Below are 16933 nucleotides of genomic sequence, written 5' to 3' on the forward strand. Positions count from 1 at the left end.
TAACCCGGGAGGCCAAGCATGGACTAGAGCGTCCCTTGGGACATCCCCTGGTGGGGGGGATCAGAGCAAAGAAGTTGCTGCACTTCGTGTTGGAAGGAGATGCGAAGAGGTCGCAGCAAGGTTGACCCCATACGAGGAAGATTCTCTTCACCACCGATGGATTTAGAGACCACTCGTAAGGCAGAAGGATTGCCCAGCTTACACTGTCCGCTAAAATGTTGGAGCGGCCCGGGATATGCGTTGCTATCAGAAACGGGTTGGTGGATATGGCCCACTCCCAAACTCTCATGGCCTCGCGACAAAGAGGGTCCCTCCCTGCTTGTTGATATACCAGACTACTGACATGCTGTCTGATAGAATGGCCACTGTCCCTGGAGGTAGGACAGGATGTAAGGCTTTCAATGCTAAAAGCACTGCCCTCATCTCCAGGACACTGATGTGTAGCTTGGTCTCAAGTAGAGACCAAGTGCCTTGGACTGTTCTTCCCAGGAAGTGCCCCCCACCCGAGCTGGGAGGCGTCCGTGGTCACCATGGCTTGGGCCGGCAGGGCTAGAAAGCTGCAGTATGTCTGATGACTGAAGCCACCACTGGAGTGACATTCTGCATGTCTGGTTGATTCAGATTTGGAAAGTCATCGGGAGGTCTAGCCAGGACCATTGAACTGCTAGATTTCACTGAAGGGTTCTTATATGAAACCGTGCAAGAGGGAGAATGGAAATGGAGGCTGTCATCGAACCCAAAGCCCTGAGAACATCGCCTGCTGTGACTACAGAGTGCTCTGAGATAGCTGACGTGGAGTCTGAGATTTTCTATCCTTTCTGGGGTGAGAAAGATCTTTGACTGAATAGCATCCAACCGTGCCCCGAGGAAGTCTATGACCTGAACCGGAGCCAGGTGGGACTTGTTGAGGTTGATCATGATGCCCAATTTGTAAGCCAGACCAAGAAAGTAGGGTAGGGCCTGGCACAAGAGATGTTTGGTGGATGCAGTGAAGAGCCAGTCATCTAGGTAGGGGAATACCTGAATGCCCTGAAGTCTCAGGTGAGCCGCTACAACTGCCATTAACTTGGTGAACACCCTGGGGACTGTGGTGAGACCAAAAGGTAGGGCTCTGAATTGAAACTGACCGGCCCATAGCCGGAAGCGCAGAAACCTCCTGGAGTTTCTGTGGACCTTGATATGATAGTAAGCGTCCTGGAGGTCTAACGAGTACATCCAGTCGCATTCTCTTAGAAACGGTAGAATGGACTGTAGAGTGACCATCTGGAATTTTTGTTTCTCTACTGACAGGTTGAGGACAGACAGGTCCAGTATGGCCTGAGGTCCCCCGTCTTCTTTGGCACTATCCGGACTGGTCGGGGGGGACCGGTTCGATGGCTCGTTTTTGTAATAGTTTCAAAACCTGTAAAGCTGTGGCCTCCCAGTGATCGGGTGGAACATCTGAGAGGCATGCTGGAGTTATGGGAGATGATATGAAAGGGATAGAATAGACTCTGGATATGATGTTTAACACCCAGCGGTCTGTAGTAATGGTCTCCCCATGCCGCTGGATGTAAGGAGAATCTTCCCCAGACTGCCTCCAGAGTAGAGCAGTCGGGCAATCCCTCAGGGTTGCTGTGCGGGCCTGTTGGAAAAGGGTTCCCTAGACCCGAAGTTTCTGAGACTCCCTCTGCCTCTGGGACAGCGTCGGTCTTGTCCCCCTCTGCCTCTGGGGGACGAATAGTCCTGAGTGTCCCGGAAAGACTGTGATTTCCAGAACCACATCTTCTTTTGCCCCTTTTGGTTCCTGGAATAGGATCTCTGGGGGTTACAGATGGGAATTCCAACGGCAGACAAAGTCTTTCCATCCTTCTCACTCTGGGTGAGCGTGTCGCGTACTGTCTTCCCAAAGAGGGATGATCTATCAAAAGGGGCGTTAATAAAAGACACCTTAAAGGGGTCCGCAAACTGACACAGTCTGATCCAGGCATGTCGCCTCAAGGCAATGCCTGTACCAGCAGCTCTAGTGGCTCCCTACGTAGCATGGGAGAGGAGACACATAGATGTATTTGTCACTGATTTCAGTGTAGTCATCTTCGTAATAAAGGACTGCTTGTCCTGTTGTGACAGAGACTCTGGGGGCGACTCAGTTAGTTCTGTTATAAGATCACACTGCAGTCGGGTAACATGTGCCAAGTAATTCAGCGTACGGATAGAAAAAGTCGCTGATGAGTACATACACTTCCCGAAACGATCCATCGACCTGGACTCCTTGTCTGGTGGATGGACCGAGGAACTCCCTGTGCCAGTTCCCTCTTTGTGGCAGCTGCAACCACCAAAGTGTCCACAAGGGCTCCTTTGGACCATGTCTGCCTATCTGATGGCGGGGAAAGAATTTTGTCCGGTCTTTTGGGTATAGGCTCCACGGTGTCAGGATCCTTCCATGTCCTAGTGTTGATGAGATCCACCAAAGGGTCGGCTGGTGGGGAAACTCAGGAAGTAGACGGGCCAGCACCAAAGGCCTCCAGAAACACGGCCTCATCCGTAGAGGGTTTGGGGGCTGACCAACCTCCTCTTTGACGGAGGATCTCCATAATGTCTCTGAAGGAGATGTCCTCAGGAGGTGATCTGGGGGAACCCTCCCCTTCATCTAAGTCCAAATCAGTGGTAATGGATGCAGGGGAGTCCAAGTGCCTCCTTTTACACTTGCGTTTATGAGGTTCCTCTCCAGTGGGACTTTCTAAATAGGACTTGTAAGCCTCCAGGGTTCCCTGAGGGGAAAAAACTGGGGTTGCTTTGGCACAGGCTGTCCCTGAGACTGGGTGAGGGGAGCAGAATCCGAACACAGGGAGGTCTGGGTAGGATTAGAGTAGGTGAGCTGTGGTCTCAACCCCTGGGAGAGAACCCTTTCCACTGCCCTGAATGCCAATGGAGAGCCCACCTCCATGCCAATGGAGAGCCCACCTCCATAACCCGTAAGGATGAGGTCCTCCCTGGGTCTGAAGCAGGGGTCGGAGCCAAAGGCAGGGTAGTCTGGGCACCAAGGATGGGATCCGAAAGAGAATGACCTCGACCCTCGGGTCCGACTCCCTGACCACAGCCCTGAGAGCCTCCTGGATCCAAAATCAGATCCGAGGAACTCAAGGTGATGGCCGGCATCGAGGAAACGAGAACTGCTGGCACCGAACCAACAGCTCTGAAGGGCCTCGTATCCGAGAACCACGAAGCATCAGGTCGGATCAGGGAAGGAGAGATTGGGTGAAATAGAGTTGTAGAAGGACCCTCTCCGATGGGAGAGGGACCTGGTAAGACCCCCATCTGAATTTGATTCTGGATGAACCTCCTCATCAGCCTGTCCATCTCAAGGTCAGAGACACTCTGAGTCGACCTTGAAGAAGAAGAAGTGACTGAAGCGTGTCTTGGCTGGATCTGAGGGGAGTGCCTTGGCTCCGAGGGCTCCATCGGCTCCGGCGAGAAAGGGGGAGAGTGGAGCCAAGGAGAACGGGACCTGGGGACTTTAGAAGAGGGGCTGGAGAAAGACTCCCTGTTGGGGGATCTTTTCCTGGGCCTGTCCCTCTCTTTGTGGCGCTTCTCCCTCTCTCTCTTGTCTCTACCTTTCTGGGACGGATCTGAAGCAGCAGGATGAGCAGGAGGTTGAGTCCCTGCCTGCAAGAAGTCACTGGCTGGAACGGAGACCGAGGCAGACTCTAGGGCAGAAGCTGGCAGCAGACCCTTGGCCACGACCTTAGCCCGACGGTCTTTCAAGGCCCTGGAGTTAAAACCCGCACAAATGTCACAGGAGGCTGACAAATGGGAGACCCCTAAATAAAGAACACACAGAGTGTGGCCATCGGCTGGTGAGAGCTTGTGACCACACTCTGTGCATTTTTTAAAAAGAACTTTAGGCTGTTCAGCCATAAGGGCAGAACAGTAACTAAACCCTAAGGCCCACACACACACACACACACACACACACACACATACACACAAAACAAGGGATGGGGGCCTAGGTTGGAACTAAAACTACTAACAAGCTACACAGAAAAAAACTTTTTTTTTTTTTTTAACACGACGACCACGCATGGAGGGGGGAGGAAAAGGGGAACAGGTACACACACACCAACTGCACTGAAAAGAGAAAAACAAGAGAAACCTTACCACCTTCGCTTAGAGCTCAGAGACCATGATGCTAACTCTTAGAGCGGCAAACGAGATCTGGGGTTAGTCAGGAGGAAGTGATGTATTATAGGTAGGGGAGGAGCTTGGAGTTTGGAGCTGATGCTTGTAAAAGTTTTGCCGGCTCGGATCTGAATCGGATCCGAATACCCATATGTGCAGAAAGAATGAAGTTAACTACTTCAGATCAGATGTATTCTCACTATTAAATGCTTGTGTTTCTTTAACATGTAGTATTCCAATGCTGCACGCAAAACATTTACCCAGTATTGATTTTTATACTTACTATTTCCACAGATGAAGGTTTCCACCACCACCAGTTGTCATGAAGATGTCTCTGTTCTGTGGAAGGTGCCGTGCTTGCCATACTGTAGACTTGTGTGCCTGTGTGATTAGAACCAAACACTGCATCACAAAAAGGAATATACAGGCTAACACATCAATACATAATCCATTGGAAGCATATATATTAAGGAAAGGCAAGAGAACTTATACCACAAGTAGCCAGAAAAGTACAACTACATGACATCCTCAATGTAGCTGAAGATTTCTGAATGAGGCATCTGGGATATTCAGTGCATCAACATACAGTAGTTACCACAAAAAAAAGAGTGCAAATTGCCAAAAATCCTTTAATAAGTGATACTGTTTTGTGGTATTTCATCATTCTTTTTATATATATTTGTTGATTGATTGCAGTTTTATTTATAGTACAGTTACTCCTGTATCAAATAACATAGTAGAACCATAAGCTGCATGTCACAATGATCTTATTTTTAATACATTTATTAAATAATCACTTATAACACAAGCAAACATACACTCATACAAAAGAAAAAAAAATAACTTGCTCCCAGTTACATATATTATACATCATACATGTTTTTTGTATAACTATCATCAGTCCAACATTATATAAATTGCTCAATTCTTGTTTTACCTTAAATCTCACTCATCCTCCAGAACATTATCCTGCATACACTGTTCCCAAAATTTCCATTTATTTCTATGTTTACCCAAATTTCCATTTATTTCTTTGTAATTTTCTCCTTCCCTTTTCTAAACATCCCACTTCCATTTCTTTATTACTGTTTAAATATCCAATTATTCAAATACAATTGGTTTAGACTTTGATAGGATAGAATAAAACAACACAATTATACCATTAGGAGGAAGAATTTAGCAAATAATTTAGCAAATGCTTTGAGTAAACATGTGGTCAGTTGCAGTACATTTAATACATTTTTTTTTTATAGACAAAGTCTATCAGAACCGAAGGGGTGGTGATACTGAAACATTGTTGGAATGGAAAGAACTAGTATGGCAATTGAGGTTAAATGCCAGTGTGAAACTAGGAATAAATAAAAGTATTTCTGTAGCTAGTGTTTTGACTTTGCCAAGCTGTGTAGGATGATGAATACAAATACTGTTTGATTAATTATTTATTATTTTTATTAATTATAGCTGAGTTTATGAAATCAGATATTTTATGATGGGAGTATAGCACAATGATTTTTACAATTAAATGTTTCTATAAGTGCTACATTAAAGACAATGATGTGTTATGGTAACCAAGTATTTTAGACGGTGGTTTCTTCAGATGTTCTTTTTAGAAGTTAATCATGTGATCTTGTTGATATGGATGTTTACCTATATAAGATTGTAATGGCAGTGTTTTTACTTCGAACTTTGATGAAGTCTGTGAAAAGCTAAAAGGGATGAAAGTGCTTAGTTTGAGTTCTTTTTTTTTTACAATAAATCAATGAAAAATGCACATCCAACTGGATTTGCTGTGTTTTTGTTTTAAAAAACAAACCACAATAACATAGTTGAAAACTTGTTGACCCATTGATCTGATGAGTTCAGGCTGAGCAACAAAGCACCAGGCCAATAAATTATACCCTTCATCAGATAAAACCTGCATGGAGAGACATTCCAGAATATACAATCTCCCCACTACATATAACAATGCAGCCGGTCAATTTAATGCAGCAGAGATCTCTCAAGACAAATTCTCATATCTCTTATTAGAGACTTCAGCCTGATAGGTTGCCAAATAACAGTCATGGGCAAGCTTGTCTTCAAGCAGGCCTGATAGGCACCAGTTATGCTCTAACTTTCCCTGACTTCCTGGGCTTCTGGAGTGCAAATTCAAACCACGGCTCTGAAGCAAGCAGGTGGATAAGATGTACATGATTTGGATGTGATAGCCTTAACAAACCTATCAAGAATAATGGCACAACAGGCATGCAGATATTTTGGTAGAAAAAAAACTGAAAAGCTCAGAGGTAACTGAGACAATTTTACTGCAATGAACGTGTTTATTTATTTATTTTATTTTTTGACTTATATAAATTTGTTTACTGGGGTAGAACACTCACCAAACAATGACCAATTACAGGCTCAACCTGGGTAACATCATAATGTAACAAAACAATGTAGAATACACAGGTAACAATGCTTTACATTATGATCAAGCATAGAAGATCTGACAAAAAATATATTCATAGATCTAACAAACCAAATACACGTACAGTTACATAACTGTAGTAGAAAGGGAGGATATGGCTAAGGTAGGTGAAGTAGAAGTCCTGGAGATATGGGTGTTAGCTGCTAGGTTAGGAAAGCTAATAGAGACCAGGCAAGATGAAAGAGGGGATTAAATTATCTGAAGTGGATTTAGAGCGGTATGCTGAATCAAAGCTTAGGATGAGTGAGCTAATCAGGTATATTGGAGGTAATTATACTATTCAGTTGGAGATGTATATTTGTGAGACATGTCTTTTAGATGGAAAGCTGCAGTCAAACTACACTGATTGTTTGAAATGTGGCCTGGAAAGGCAGCACTTTGTGTTATCAGTTAACTCAGGTGTAAGGGGCTGCCATAGTTTTGGGGCCAGTATATAGAAGCAATGTGGCAGAGTGCAGTTTGAAAGAAGGACTTTGCAGGGAGGAACCAGATAAACACCATATCTGGTGGCTCTGGGCAGGATTGATCACAAAGTGAATGATCAAGTGATCAGACCAAGTGACAGGTTCCAGCACCAAGCCACTTGCTGTCAAACACAGCTGAAAGTCCAGAGTTTAACCAAATTCCTGGCTTGCAGAGGAACCACATGAATGAACACAAAACCCATTCATAATGTAAAGAAATTCTTTAACAAAAAACACTGGCAACTTAACTCTTATACCAAAGTTGCCCCCTTAGAACCAACCACTGGAACACAAACACAAGGAAGACTAGAATGCTGGCAAACTACTACAAGAATGTCACCATGCTATCCTGTGGATGGCATCTGAGGAATCACCCATGGCAGAAGAATGAATGGATAAAAGGCATGTTTTCAACTATCAGGAAAAACTCTATTTAAGGAGGAACAGCTCCCTCATTCTTTGAGCTACCTTGTGATGTCTGTGGATTTCTCAGGATGGATCTTTTATGAAAGAAGCATTTATTGATGCCACCTACTGTTCTACTATTGTGATCTCTTACTGGAGTTCGTACTGATAAGTATGGTGAACAACATACTAAAATAACAACGGTAACACTGTAATTCATCATAATCATCTACAAATGATAATCTTCAGGTTATATTATTATGTTAACAACTAAGTCCTGTAAATACACCATAATTATCTAAAATGATAACCTAAGGTTAAAGTAAAGCCACAACATTCTTGAATTCACAACCTTATCATTACCCAAGAAGAAGGTACTGGGTGGGTCAAATACTTCCGCAAAGATCTACTGTTATGAAAAGTACACCTACACAAACATTATGTTTCTTCAGTAAGAACTGCTGTAGCAGTATCCATAACTAGGCAGAATCCCAGCCAACATTATATGACTTAGTTCAAAGTAATGAACAACCATGATATGGATCCATGTAAAACTAGTTTCAAAGCCTGTTCTGTCCGTCTGCAGACTGGGGATCCAGCCTGCAGTATTCTGAAAATGTGCACATGTTTGAGTCTCAGTCACACACATCTCCCAGGCTGGCACATTTTTAAAATAAACAGCAGAAGTGGTGGCAGCATATTGGAGGGCACTCAGCCAGAACCTTATGATGTTTGATTGTATAGTGTTATAATGTATAATATACATAGAATGTAAAAAATGCAAAAAAAAAGGAAAAATGTATAAAAATGTCATGAAATGGGCCAGCCATCTGGACAGAATATATCTGGAATAGGCAAGTTTTGTCTCTTAAAGTAGACAATTTATTTCCCATTTTGTTGGCCAGATTAATTGTAGTAAGTGTTTGGCCAATTTCTAGGGGAGATTCAAGATGGCCTTCACACTGACTAGAAGAAATCTTGCCAACGATTCCCCTGCTCTTCTCATTTTTTTTTCAAAAAGCGCTGTGTGATCTTGTGATTTTTTAATGTTCATCTGAGGTACCAACAACTCAGATAAAGGAGATCTCCGTTTAATATCTCATCCATAGGATTGGTATTCTGTTGTCTCCAAAGTAAAATGAAAATTGCCGCTGTAAATCAACATTATGTTATAATTAATCTTTAGTTCATACATGGAAAAAGGACTGAAAGCTGATCGGACTAGTTCAAACACATGACATTAAGTTTAATAGATGAGTCTCCATGGAGACACTGTCATTGTGGAACAGTATACATAATTTCTTGCACTTAAAAGGGCCTTCAAGCTACAGCTTTTAGACTGAAGTCACTGGCAGTAAAAAATATATCTATGTCACTATCTAGCTAAAAATAAACACAAATACATATACAAAAAAATGAAACCTTCTTGGTCAAGGTAAGGTCATTATAAAGGACAGACCCACTCCTTTAGAATGATCACTATGCCAAATATATAACATTGGTATCTGATAGGAAGGGTTCTATCCTCAGTAAACTCATGGGACAATGTCCCTATGTCTTCTTATTGGATGGATCCTTAGGCAAACATACCCATAATAATTTATTAAAACAAATGAAATAATTATAGTTGACGCCCCACCTCTGGGCCAGTAATCAAGGAGCCTGAATCCTCACTATTGACACTAATGAGGGATGTTCACTTGGAACAAAAATAGATACACACACAGTTTCCAGATGTAGCTCTCTGCACCAAGCACAATTTCCCTTAACAGCACACTCAGTCCGGGGGCTGGGTTTCCCTATCTCTCCAGGCCCCCAATAAGACTCCCCACTGGCACAGCTGTAGAGTTGAATTTTCAGGAGAGTGTCCAAACCAAGTCCTCCACCACCCTCTCTGTGAAACCAGTGCTCTGTGTCCCTGCTCCAAGCAGCTGACACACACACACACACACACACACACACACACACACACACACACACACACACGCGCGCACACACACATACACACACGCCATCAGACACTCCAAAGCCAGATACTCTAAGACTCTTACAAGGGTACCCAGTTATATTGAGTAAAATTAATACTAATACAAATGGCAGTCTTTGACTAACACAGTAAGGCTTTCAGGAACAGCCACGGTGTCACCAAATAAATATAAGTACTCTCAAAGGTTAAAATATTCCCTAAAAGACCAGCCACAATGAAAAGTTTAAATGTATGTAATAATAAATAAATAATAAAAGAACATGAAAATACTAAATATCTATTTACAAAAAATAGAGTTTCAGATATAGGAAATATTAAAAATAATACAGATGAATAAATTCACACAGATACAGAAAAACAGTACTTAACTAATCTCAGTATATTTTCCTAACTGATTTAAAGAATTACTATTCGCTGGTTACTTACTAAAGCAAGGCAAGATGAAGTAGGTGAGTGATCCTTCTATGTCAGGTTGAAAAAGGCTGCTCTGAGACTTCTGTCTCAGCTAGTATTAAAACACCATTTTAGTGCTGGATTATAGAATGACATCACATACATCTGGTCATCCGACTTCTGGTTCCCATACTACCCCCTTTACTAGAAAATGAATGAGAATATAGAGCTTTGCTAAGATCTGTTATAGCATCTGGAAGCGATAAAACCATTTCAACACTTCCACCCTTCCAGGGTAGCAGTTAGTTCACTAAGGACAATACAGCAGGATTCCTAGTCCTTATTTTCACAGACATTTTGTCTATGGCTGTAATCAGAACTGTAAGATACAATCTTTATAGCCTTTCAGGTAATTTAATTTCAGACTATTTTTCAAAGTTAGGTGGACTTAGATTAACCTCTTCTCTTTCAATATCCTCTGTTACAATATAGACATTTAATCAGTTACATTAGTACAGTCTGACATACATGTACATTGCTTTCCTGTCCAGCAGGACACACTGTTGGTGCATTTTTAACACAAGCAGCTTTACAAATACATGTTTCAACACAAGCTTCAGTACAAATCAGTATGATATACAAGTGACATATAATTCTTTATGAAACTCCAACTAGCTATGCTGGCATACGTTACACATCCACTGCCCTACTTCTCCTAGCATAGCTGACAATACATCACATTGTCACAATCATCATTAGCATCAACAATTTTCAGATGCATTCTCAAAGTGAAGCAATAAAAAGCTTTGTCTCTCTGCTGTTGGCTCACCTCAGCAAATGTTCCACCTTGGGGAATCATAAATCTTACAATTTACTGAAGTAGTTTAACACTTTTACTTTGATGCATTACTGTTGTTTATATTGTGATGCCCCAACACTGGCCAAGTAATCAAGGAGCCTCAATCCTCACCACTGGCAACAGTGGGGAATGTACACACTGGGAGGATGACAAGTACACACACAATTTCCCTTAAAAGCACATAGAGATCACAGTCAGTCTGGGGATGGTTTCTCCCTCTTTCTTCAGATCTCCAATAAGACTGCCCACTGGCACAGCTATAGGGTTGAGATCTCAGGTGAGTGGCCAAACCAAGATCTCCAGTACTCTCTCTATCCAACCAGTGGTTTGTGTCCCTGCCCAAGCAGGTGGCATACACACACACTGAGATTTGATTTACACACACACAGACACACACACGCACGCACACACACACACACACACACACACACACACACACACACTCACTCACTCACTCACTCACTCACTCACTCACTCACTTCTGGGAAAGGCTGGCACAGGTTAACTAGCTATGCCCCGTTCTGCCCAGACTATAAGGTAGTTCTGACTACCACCAGCCACTCTTTTATTAGCTACTTTAAGGCCCTTAACAAAGGGTGTCCAAGCCTACTGTGTAATTTTACTATCCATCCAAATGGTGATTTGACCAAGCACCAGGCTATTAGGAGTGTCCTGTACAGTGTCACCAAACAGATATGCCATATCTCTAAACAGATCAGCCACAATTGAAAATTTTAAATATATTTAATAATAAAAGAACAAGACAATACTCAGTAAGTAATCAGTTACATACGAGTTCAAAACTACAGGAAATATTTAAAACAACATTGCAGGACAGTCTCAAATAAAGAAAGAAAACATCTAAGCTACATTTTATTATATTCCTATCTGAATCTAAAATAATTACTATGCCCTAAAACTTACTTACAGAACAACAAGCTGACAGAAGTGATGAGTGGATGTTCTTGTTAGGTCAAATACAAAATGCCCTCCTCTCTCTCTCAGAGAGTTCTTAAATTAATATCAAATATTACTACTGGGTTAGCTTGGATGACATCACTTTTTGTCACCTGACTTTAGTTCCCAAGCTAAACTCCCACTGTCAGAAACTACCAACATTTTAGCATCTCCCTGTGAAAAATACATACCTTTCAGATCTCTGCAACTGCTGGAAGACATAAAACAATAAAACACTTACAAAACAATGCAGAAGGCACCCTAGTTCTAGACATCCTATTTCCTTGCTGCATTGAAACTAACTTTTATAGCACAATCATAAAACTGTTTAATTTCAACTCCTTTCTTGAAGTTTTGCAAGTTTACCCTCTATGTTCTAGTTCCCACTGTTAAAACATATACATTTAGACATGTGCAATAGTTTACATACATTTCTGCTCTAATCCAGCAGGGCAGTCTGTGGTCACACATCCAGGCTCAGCACTGTACAAACCCTATTCAACACACACTTCTGTACCAGCAGTTTAATATACACAACACACAGTTCTAATACATTTGTAAGACAAGCATATGAATAGTGCTGATATTTACAAATGACATATGATTATTTACAAAATTCCAGATAGCTGTGATTGGCAGTATCTTCTTCTGTCACACTTCTACATAAATCATATTAATATTCACAAATTACATATAATTATTTACAAAATTCCAGTTAGCTGGGGTGGCAGTATTTCCCTTTGTCACAAATATGACAATATTTACAAAGAAACAATAAAAACAACAGATACAGTGACTCAGACTGCAAGGTTTCCGACAGCTAAACATTCATCAACAACCTAATTTATACTGCTATAAAGTAATATGCTATTTTATTATTTTGCACAGCAGAGGTGTAATAACCTAGAGTGCTACATTACATTACTGATACATTTATTTGATTTAAGCACAAAAAACTATTTCTCTCTTACTTTTTCTTAACTTTTTTTTTCTGGGAGGGTATTATAGTTTCAGATTTATTTAAATTAGTTTGAAGGTTCCTTTTTAAATTTTTATGATCTTCTGACATCTGATGTTTCAAGTGATCTCTGCTGCATGTTAGTTTTACTATATTCTCTGAATCCTATTTTTGATTTATATCATCATAACTGAGCACTTAAGGCAGAAAAGGCAGGATTACATCAATAATGGATAGTGATAAAGGTGTTTCTGTTTTTAATATTATATGCATAGTGAGTGTTTCCTTTTGTCAGTTAACTGTTTTAGCTGTTCCATTTAATTGTACTGTTAGGCACGGGGTGGGTTGGGGTCTGGCTGATCAGTGCTTGCTTGTTCTTTTACTTTAGGTGGCCTTACATATCTGTTAATAGTCTCTAAATCTGTCCTCAATGTATTTATAAACTAGTGCGCACAGGTTTCTTTAATCTTATTCAAGTTAACACGTTAAATGTTTTGTCAAGAAATCTCACCCATAAAAGAAAACTCTTTTTTTGCATTCATTTTGCAAGTCTAATGACCATACTTCCTAATTCAGAAAAGCCACATATTACAAAATCCGGTTACCACTATTGTTTCTGCAACCTGTCATAAAACAAAACGTGGGACTGCTATTCTGGTTAAAAGAGCTAATCTAGTCATCTTTATGGCCAGCTCTGACATTTCAGAATACTTCTACAATGACTTTTACAATTCTAACTTTAGATAGACCTACCATCCCCTTTCTTCCATCTCATAAACATGTCTGCAAAGCACTTATAACATCTGTGGGTAACTGGAATGCTATCCTAAATGAAAATAAAAAATCCAAAGCTATAATCCACTGGATACCTTTCCCTTCTTTACCCAGCTAATGTACATTTTTATTTTTCTTGTATGCATAGATCCTGATCTTGTAAAGACTTATTTTTGTCATCAAATTCACATTCTTTCCTAGTCAATGAATGCAAAAGTTTTCAAGATATTTTTCTGATTACTCTGAGATTAATCTTCATCATGATTTTAACAAGTTAAATAATTTACTTAATCAGGGTTAGAAATGGAAATGGACTCTAAATTATAACTTACTGGTTTAATTAATAATTATATTAAAGGCTTGATAAATATTTGTCATAACTCTGTTCCCCCAATTTATATCTCAAGTGACTTAAAAAAAAGAAAAAGAAAACCTATGGTTCAAAAAGATACCTGATGAATAAGACAAAAATGCCAGAAAATAAGCTCACACAGAATTTTAAAACACTCATTGTTAAGCAAATTAAATGAAAATTTCATCCAGAAATTGACAATCCACTGAAGAATCTTAAAATGCAACTTTGTGGGAAGGACCATGTAATCAATCCTTGAGGAGGAGTCTGTGTGTGTCATTCTCTTACATCTATGCTTTCTGGTACCTTGGGGGAGGAAGCCTTCTGAAGACTCAGAAGTGTCTTGGGCTACTTGCTGAAGGAAGGGTGTCAAGTCCCCCAGGCCTCTCATTCCTTAATTTCATGAGGAGGACTCGGGACTCAGACAGACCAGTGTCAAAGGGAGGAGCTGATACCAAAAAGTGCATCTCCTTCCTGTATCATGGGATGGAAATATGATTCTCTCAAAGAACTTGACTACCAACACTGAACCAGATGGTCCCAGGAATACTTCAATCAGCAATGACTGTATCCCCAAAGCAGAAAGATCCTACAGAGGAGCCCCCACAACTGATGAGCTAGTCAACTCTGATACCAAGAGTGGTGCTAACATCTCAAATACTGAGGTCCCCAACACAGAATATGGCATCAAATAAGTCAGCACAAAAGACAGGTCTGAGGAAACAACATCAAGGGCCCATCATTGAGACACACTCAGTCCTGAAGGGGACTGTCAACGATTGTGTCAGATGCTACTTTGGCACCGATAGTCAGCTCTAACTGGTGCCAATGGAGGATACACAGGGACTTTTTGAGCTCTGAAACCACCTGCACCAAGATTTGAGTCAGGGATGGAGGAGAAGTGATGACTGCAGTTTGTGGGCCAATCCACCCTGGAAACAGAGGTGAGGGGGTGAGACAATATTCATATATATTTGTGCCTTGACAAAGGTCCTCACCATTTATTCTCAGGTGGTGTCAGGAGCAAATGAGAATAGCTATAAGATGATCAAGTAATGAAAACAGACAAGTTAAAGGAAAATAACTTCTAACTAAACCTCAGGCAAGAAGAGCAATAAACAAACTTATCTGGCTAGTCTCAGAAGAGCAGTGGAAGATGACATCTGTAGCAGAAGACAGTAAAAGAGATTCAAGAGTCTGACAAGGCATAGGTGCATTATGGGAGAAGCTTAAGAAGCTGCCAGCTTAGATAGAACACGAGGGCAGATTACCCATCAGCTGAGGAGAATGGAGGGGAAAATGCAACATCTAATATTTTATAAAACACGTAATGAAGCATGACTTGCATTGCTTGAAGCAGCATATAAAAGGACTAGCAAGCATGGAGTATATATATAAAATAATGATTCAATTATGTTGTTAGGGAACATTTGATCTAATTTATCTGGTGCACCACTGCAAAGAGTACTACACCTGTAGAATCTATCAGCACCTGCACTGATTATTTAGACGGAGGGACACTAGCAGTTCCACAACATGGCTACCTTATAATGCAGCACCTTCTGCATTCTTTTACTCTTTGGTAGTGTGATCTAGAAGGGTGCAAGACTGTACATTTAGATATAATAACTTCTGGGAGGACTTTTTCCATGACTTACCACTGTGGCCTTCTTATATATACATACAATGCAGGCACCAGTACAGACAAGTGGGTGGCCTCCAATAATGACAGAGGTTGTTGCAAGCACTGACAGGCAAAATATAAGGGTTTTATTTTGCTGTATGGCATTAAGATATAAACTTTGCTTGTAAATAAATGTACCCCATAGCATTCCATAAATCATTAAAAATATGTTTTGCTCATGGATATCTTTTGTGCATATGATTACTCATGATGATGCTTCTGTGTTGTCCTTTGCTGAAACATATGTGATGTCTTTAGGTAGCCCTGTGGCTTTAGAATCAGACAACTGAATAAACTCAGAGCCCTTAAGTGAGCTGCTGCTGTAGAGATCACCCTAATTAATGACAACTATACAACATAGTGTATTCATTCACATAAATTACTTATAACCACCCAAAAGAAATATTCTGTGAAGATGTTAAAAAAAAAATATATATATATATATATATATATATTATCCATTATGTTCTCTTTCTGTTTTGCACTGAAAATGTTTATTTCATAACCCAAATAACAGATCTGCATGGTTACATACAATGCTTCTGTAATAATGATGCACTGCTCTAATATGGTACAATCAAATGCTCACTATCATCAACAGTGCAGCAAGGATGTACAGAAGTCAAATTCTGCAAGTAGTAATTATCTTCCATACGATTTAAGAATTTAAGGATCACAGAAAAAAAAAAAAAGAAACTTGACAAAAATTTCCCAAAAGAGGTAATCTGAAATACCAAAATGATAAAAAACCAGAACGAAAAATGAAACTGCCTGTACATTCATGGGCCAATGGAGAAGCATTCCAATGCAGCCAGTCTCCAAAACTCCAAAGATATTTGGCCTTTAAAGAGTAATCTTACAGTGGAAAGTTCGGTTTGAATTTCTTCAATAACAATTTTGAATATCTTGAGTCATTTCCTTTGGGCAAAATGTGTTGATACACACTATTATTACACCGAATGAGATGAGTCTTCCACTTCTGTTCAGAAAAAGGAAGCTATGTTCTGAATGATAGGTGGCCATTGACAGACCACAGCACATCCCTTGGGGAGTGACCCTGTGGAGGGAAGATGGTGAAATAAGTTGCCATATTTGGCATGGTAGGAGATGTAAAGAGATCTCAGCACTTCTGGCCTCAGAAGAGACAAGTACAGTTGTGTACACTTAACATAAATGTAGATGTTCGTGTGTATTCACTGTTTCAGTCATCACACTAGGGTTATCTGCATGCATGTAGCCCTCAGGTGGCCCGAATACCAGAGACTTAGTATTTATGCATCGGTTGCTGTCACTCCAGAACTGACGTCAGGTCATCAGGGGTATAAAAACAGGCAGCCGACGCCATTACATCAGTTTTTCTTGCCCCAAATGTCAGGAACCCTCCCAAACAGGGAGCTAAGTTATGGTACCTATAGCCCTGTAAGGGGTTAGTAACAGACCTAGAGAGGAGAGAGAGAGACAGACAATGAGGCTGG

The 16933-nt window shown here is 40.8% G+C and overlaps 1 protein-coding gene across 1 annotated transcript in view; it reads right to left on the minus strand.

The window, feature by feature from the left end:
• Window positions 1–4440: 4440 nt before the first annotated feature.
• The window catches only part of DNAAF10 (dynein axonemal assembly factor 10), an 874610-nt gene continuing 862117 nt past the window's right edge, over window positions 4441–16933 (minus strand). The window contains exon 10 of the mRNA XM_044055954.1: window positions 4441–4539. Coding sequence (XP_043911889.1) covers window positions 4441–4539 — 99 coding nt within the window. The remainder of the gene's footprint in view (window positions 4540–16933) is intronic.

Source organism: Protopterus annectens, chromosome 1.part2 (assembly GCF_019279795.1).
Source record: "Protopterus annectens isolate FY-2018-M chromosome 1.part2, PAN1.0, whole genome shotgun sequence".
In the NCBI taxonomy this organism is placed as follows: Eukaryota; Metazoa; Chordata; order Ceratodontiformes; family Protopteridae; genus Protopterus; species Protopterus annectens.